Genomic DNA, 6,000 nt, shown 5'->3' with positions numbered 1-6,000 from the left:
CTTCTACATCACACTTGTCAACGTAGTCCACAGTTAAAATAAAAAGTATCTTCATTTTATCTAGTGGTTCTTTTGGGAGAAACAGTAGGGGGTGTTTTACCCCAATTGGACATTTTTCCCCACAAAGCCTTATGTTATACATATATCTACTCTAGGGCTGCGACAATAAATTGCTGCATTGTGATTTGTAGATCAAATTTGATATTTTATGAATACATCATAATTTTCTCTGGAATCGATTTTGAGCTTAAAAATACATTGTATGGGTCAAAACTATCGATTTTTCTTTTATGCCAAAAATCTTTAGCATATTAATTAAAGATCATGTTCCATGAAGATATTTTGTAAATTTTCTACCATTAATATATCAAAACTTGATTTTTGATTAGTAATATGCATTACTAAGAACTTCATTTGGACAACTTTAAAGGTGATTTTCTCAATATTTAGATTTTTTTGCACCCTTAGATTCTAGGTATTCAAATAGTTGTATCTCAGATAAACATTGTCCTATTTTAACAAACAATATATCAATGGAAAGCTTATTTACTCAGCTTTCAGATGACGTAAGAATCTCAATTTCGACAAATTTACACTTATGACTGGTTTTGTGGTCCAGGGTCATATTTTTTTTCTTCCCCCTCTGTAAATATTAGATGACAGCTAGGATATACCTCAGCCTCTTGTACATGCAGTTTACCCTGCTTTCCACTTTGAACTAAAGTGCCAGCCAGATACAGTATGCTGTAAATCTGTCTTTGTGGATTTATTTCTTGTGACACTACTATTAATACTGTTTTAAAAGTTTCATATCTCGAGGGTATTTTTGTGATATTATTAAAAGCCACTGTTATCCACCTGTTTTCTTTACAGCATGTTCTTTTGCTCTTTTTAACTGTGTTTAACTGTGATCTGGGCTGTTCCACAGGTAAGGGACCTGAAACCTTATTTGCTGGTCAGAATCTGAATGATAATGAGTGGCACACGGTGCGGGTGAGCAGGAGAGGAAAGAGTCTGAAGCTGACTGTGGATGATTTGCCCACTGTGGAAGGTATCCTCCTGTTTCTGCTCTTTTGCTTCACATGAAATTAAACACTAAAGAAATGCACTAACAATGCATGCAACCTGAAAAAAAGGTCTCTACCTTGAGAAATTGTGTAATTTTCTGTAATGACAACAAACAATCTAACACCTCCACAACTTGAGCAGAAACATTCGCCTTGTTGCTATAAGTTGGTAAAAAAATACTAGTTTTCTTTTAATTAGTGCAGATTTTGTATTTCTTTTTGGAGCTGATTGATCGCAGGCCTCATTGATCTGGGCTTATGCTCCTCAGTTTTTGAGTACAAGTAAGCTTAGATCAATGAGGCTTACGATCAATCAGCTCCAAAAAGAAATATAAAACCTGTGCTGATTTTGGGAATAAGAAAATCCTCTCCGGATCAAAGTGACTTTTACACAAAAGGATTAATTATCTCATGCACATGGAATGAAACCAAGTCCATTTGGACTTAATCTTCTAAAATGTCTGGCTGGAAAACACCTATTAAAACATATATTAGTGTGGAGTAACACAGTATCCTCATTTGTTGCTGTCTGCTCTGTGAGTTTATGGAGCTGCCTGAACACAGACTCTAACAGAGAGCAGATGAGAGGACAGGCCTAGTTGGAGTTTGTTGAGAGAATCTGAACTTTTTATGATCCTCATCAAATTAACCTTACATTTTTCTCAACACTCTGCCATTAAAACAGGTGAGATACCAGGTGACCACACACAGCTGGAGTTTCATAACATAGAGACGGGAATCATTACAGAGAAACACTACCTGCCCCTCATGCCCTCCAACTTCATTGGCCATCTCCAGAGCCTAATGTTCAACGGCAAGCCGTACATCGACCTCTGCGTAAACGGAGACATCGACTACTGCGAAGTCAATGCCATGATCGGATTTAAGAACATCATTGCAGATCCAGTGACCTTCAAGTCTTGCTCAAGCTATCTGTCTCTGAGCACACTGCAGGCATACTACTCCATGCACCTGTTCTTCCAATTCAAGACCACCTCATCAGACGGACTCATCCTCTTCAACAGTGGAGATGGAAATGACTTCATTGCTGTAGAGCTGGTTAAGGGGTACGTTATGGAGAAACATGAGCGTAACGGTCAGACGCTGTTATGATTTTTTCATTCAACACCTTAATTTCCTTCTAAATATATTATAATCCTTGCTAATGAAAATATATATTTCTAGGTAAATAAATCAATGTGCACAGGTTAGTGTAGTAGTATATTTATAAGATTTAACAAAAATATATTCTATAAAGTGATAAGGTTTGCACTTAGACATAATAAAGACTCTGGGACAGAGACGTTGAAAAACAATTAAGACATTAAATAGATCTTATTTGGGATTTTTCTTTCCTTTGGGGCACTGAAAGCTTAACTGTATTTAGCTTGCACCTGCTAATGGCCTTTTTTCCAGTTTGTACAATACATTTGGTGTATGTTCACTCATTAATTTATTGGGGAAGTTTATGCAAGCCAAATCTTCGCAGGTTTAGTGCAAATACTGATCTCGTGAGACATCATGACATTATGGAGTGTATTGCAGAAAACAAACAAAACACTCTATCTACACAAATGCACACATTTACGACTATATGGTGAAGTCTGGTCTGGACCAATTTAGTGCGTGTGCGCATTTAGGGTGCTTTCTTTCACTGCATGAATCAGTCTATTAATATGCATTAAGAACGATCACATAATTTAAGATATGGGGCAGAACATATATATATTTATATCATTAAATATAGTTATAATACCACACAAAGAGTCTTTTTTTTTTCTTAAAAAATCAGCATGATTACAAATGTGATTTTGATTTTATACAGGTCAATAAACAATAAGATACTTAAATACGTTGTAGACACCATATTGGCTGTTTTTGCTCTATTTCGCCAACAAAAATCGTCCCAAACACAGCCACAGCACTGTTTTCTGTCTCAGAGCAACATGACAGTGTTTCTTTCCTGAATGAACCAACTGTTTAAATGATTTGGTTCAATTGCAATGACTCAGTGACTTATTAACAGTGACTTTTAATTTCACATTTAAAGTATCTTTTCATTTTTAAAATAATTTCAAATATCAGTATTCAACGTTTTATGTTTAAAATATCAATTTTATATTTATATTATACAATTATTTCTGCATTTGTAACTGCAGGTTAAAGCATTCCATGTCCCTCTGGGCTTCATTAAACAGTGTGGAAATATAAAAATCTAAATGGCACCTTAGATGCAACTTCTGCAAAGATGAATTTTGTTGATATTGATTTCATTTCAACAGCCTAAATGTATTATTATTATAATTGACTGATTAAAAGTAAGAATTTCACTCAAAAAATTATGCACACTAAAAAAAATGGCTTTATAAAGATAAAAATCAATTTAAACTTAAATATCAAAGAATTCAGGAGTCAGTTGTCCACGCACAATAACACACTCCGCATAATATTGTCAAATTATCTTTATCAATACTGTTATCAATAAAATCCCAGAAAATATTGAGATATTTTTTGTCAATGTCACACACCCCCAGTACTGACACCAAATGGTTTGCAACGGTTGCTTTGTCACGCCCGGTGTAGACAGCCTCAAGCTGTTGGTTTATTTCTGTTTTTTTTTTTTTTTTTGTTGTTGTTGTTGTTGTTGTTGTTGTTGTTGTTGTTGTTATGAATGGCTGGTAACTTAAAAATTTAGTAGCCAAATTGGCTGGTGAGTGAAAAAGTTAATTTCAATTCCTGACATTTAATTGATTTGCATGCTATCTTTGTTTAGCTACCTGCATTACGTCTCAGATCTGGGAAACGGTGCTTATCTCATCAAAGGAAACTCAATCAAACCTCTGAATGACAACCAGTGGCACAATGTCATCATATCCAGAGACACAAATAACCTGCACACTGTCAAAATTGACACCAAAACCACCACCCAGACCACCATGGGGGCCAAAAATCTTGATTTAAAAGGTAAACTACACATTAGTCTAATTTTAACTTGGCAATGACTCTGCCCTGCTGCCTTTTTTGTGACAAAAGTGATGATTGTATAGTTTTATGGATTTTTAGGTAACAAATTTGTTCATTTAAACAGTAGTTAAGAATATAAGATTTTATATAAGATTTTTTTTTATATAAAATATTTTAGTTTTTATAAAAAAACTTTGAAATGCTTTCTGTACCATTACAAAACAACAGATTTTCTGTCTGTGTTTGCAGGTGATCTTTACATTGGTGGTGTTCCTGAGGACATGTACAAGGAGTTACCAAAGTTAGTTCATGCGAAAGAAGGATTTCAAGGCTGTCTGGCGTCTGTGGATCTAAACAGCCGTTTGCCAGATCTGATGTCCGAAGCGCTGGTCTGTGTTGGACAGATTGAGAGAGGATGTGAAGGTGACAGCATATTTCTTTATGTTTAATAAACAGAATAATGTAATTATTGATGATACAAGATTTAACCGCCCTATTTAGTAACAATGCAGCTGACTATCTTAAATATTTAATTGTTTTTAAATTATGTGAGGCTTATAACCTATACATTTTAACAAACATTCTGTAAAATATAAACAGATTTCATACTGTAGTACACAACAGAGGCTACATCCTGTACATATTTAACACAACATAAAAAAGAAATAAGCTTTAATAAAAAGAGAATGAATAGAGAATTTACATTTTGAATTTCTAGATAAGACCAAGCCATTAATATAAGCAAATATTCATTTTATTATTACTTTCGTATAAGGTAGAGGTCAGTCCGAGCAAATATCATTTGATGTACACATTAGAACAGCACATGTAAAAAGCAAAATAATAATGATCAATGTTTACCCTAGCTTTACAGCTTTGGGAGGGCTTTGCTTTAGCCTATTTTCTGTGTAATAACAAAACAAAAAAAAATTCAGTTTAAAAAATAAGTCCAAAACACTTTGGAACAATAGGGCCCTACAATCTTTTTCTTTTTCTGATTTTTTTTTTTAAACATTTATTTATTCTTAATCAAATGAAAATGAAACCCTTTTATTTTTTTGGCAAACAAACAGAGGTTTACTGCCAAAATTAATACATGGAAGAAAAATTGTGTGAGTATTCAGTTTAAAAAAGTTTTGTTTATATAGGTTGTTTGCAATCACATGGTTCTGATGTCGCGTGAAATGCTGCAGGAGGGCAGGAAGTGATTTTTCTCAATAGGAATCACTAGCAGAAACTCGAAATGCCTATGTTTTGAGTTGTTTATGGAAATTGGTCAAATCTAGAAATTTCATTTTGTATTGTGTGTGTAAATATGCTGCTCATAAGGAGGAAAATGCGAGAAATTGACTGAAAAACGCAGAGAAAAGTGGCTTGTAAATCTGCGTCTGCGGTCAGGAGAAGAGTCGGATAATGCTTGTGTGTGTAAATGGTTAATAAAAGATATAATAATATTAAGATATAAATAAATACATAAATAGATACAGGGTGAGACAGTGAGAATTCGCTAAATGCCACACGTAGACATGATGTAAATAAGACATTATATTTGCGATTGATTACAACGGAACCTTGTGAGATTGCCATAAATTGAAGTGAGTGACAGCTTTTTAGTGAATATAGAAGCGATATTTGCTCGCTTTACGTGCTGCTAACAGGACCAATAGCCAAAACCTTGAACAGCGGTAGTTTCAGGAGTGGCATATATCCTGCATCCTTCATATAAATGTGTGAATCACTTTCAAAATTGAAAGGCTTCTTCCTCACACGGTAAGTGGACTTTCCAAGCCTCTTCACCACATAACACGGTCCTACCCATGCACAATCCAACTTAGGTGAGCGTCCCTTCTGTCTCTTAGTTCCATAAACCCATACAAGCTCTCCTGCCTTGAAATCACGTCCCGTGCAGTGATGTCATATGCTCGTTTCTGGCGGATGCCTGCCTGCAGCACTTGGACGACGGGCAAAC

General features: G+C 34.8%; 1 protein-coding gene across 4 annotated transcripts in view; it reads left to right on the top strand.

Moving 5' to 3' along the window:
- Window positions 1–6,000, top strand: part of nrxn1b (neurexin 1b) — a 179,372-nt gene that overhangs the window by 76,583 nt on the left and 96,789 nt on the right. For all 4 annotated transcript variants that reach the window (XM_073834315.1, XM_073834314.1, XM_073834313.1 and 1 more), the window contains exons 10-13: window positions 929–1,051; window positions 1,753–2,134; window positions 3,841–4,031; window positions 4,281–4,454. In XM_073834315.1, coding sequence (XP_073690416.1) covers window positions 929–1,051; window positions 1,753–2,134; window positions 3,841–4,031; window positions 4,281–4,454 — 870 coding nt within the window. The remainder of the gene's footprint in view (window positions 1–928; window positions 1,052–1,752; window positions 2,135–3,840; window positions 4,032–4,280; window positions 4,455–6,000) is intronic.

This window comes from Garra rufa, chromosome 2 (assembly GCF_049309525.1).
Source record: "Garra rufa chromosome 2, GarRuf1.0, whole genome shotgun sequence".
Lineage (NCBI taxonomy): Eukaryota > Metazoa > Chordata > Actinopteri > Cypriniformes > Cyprinidae > Garra > Garra rufa.
The sequence above is the reverse complement of the archived record's forward strand: the minus strand, read 5'-3'. Positions and strand labels throughout refer to the sequence as shown.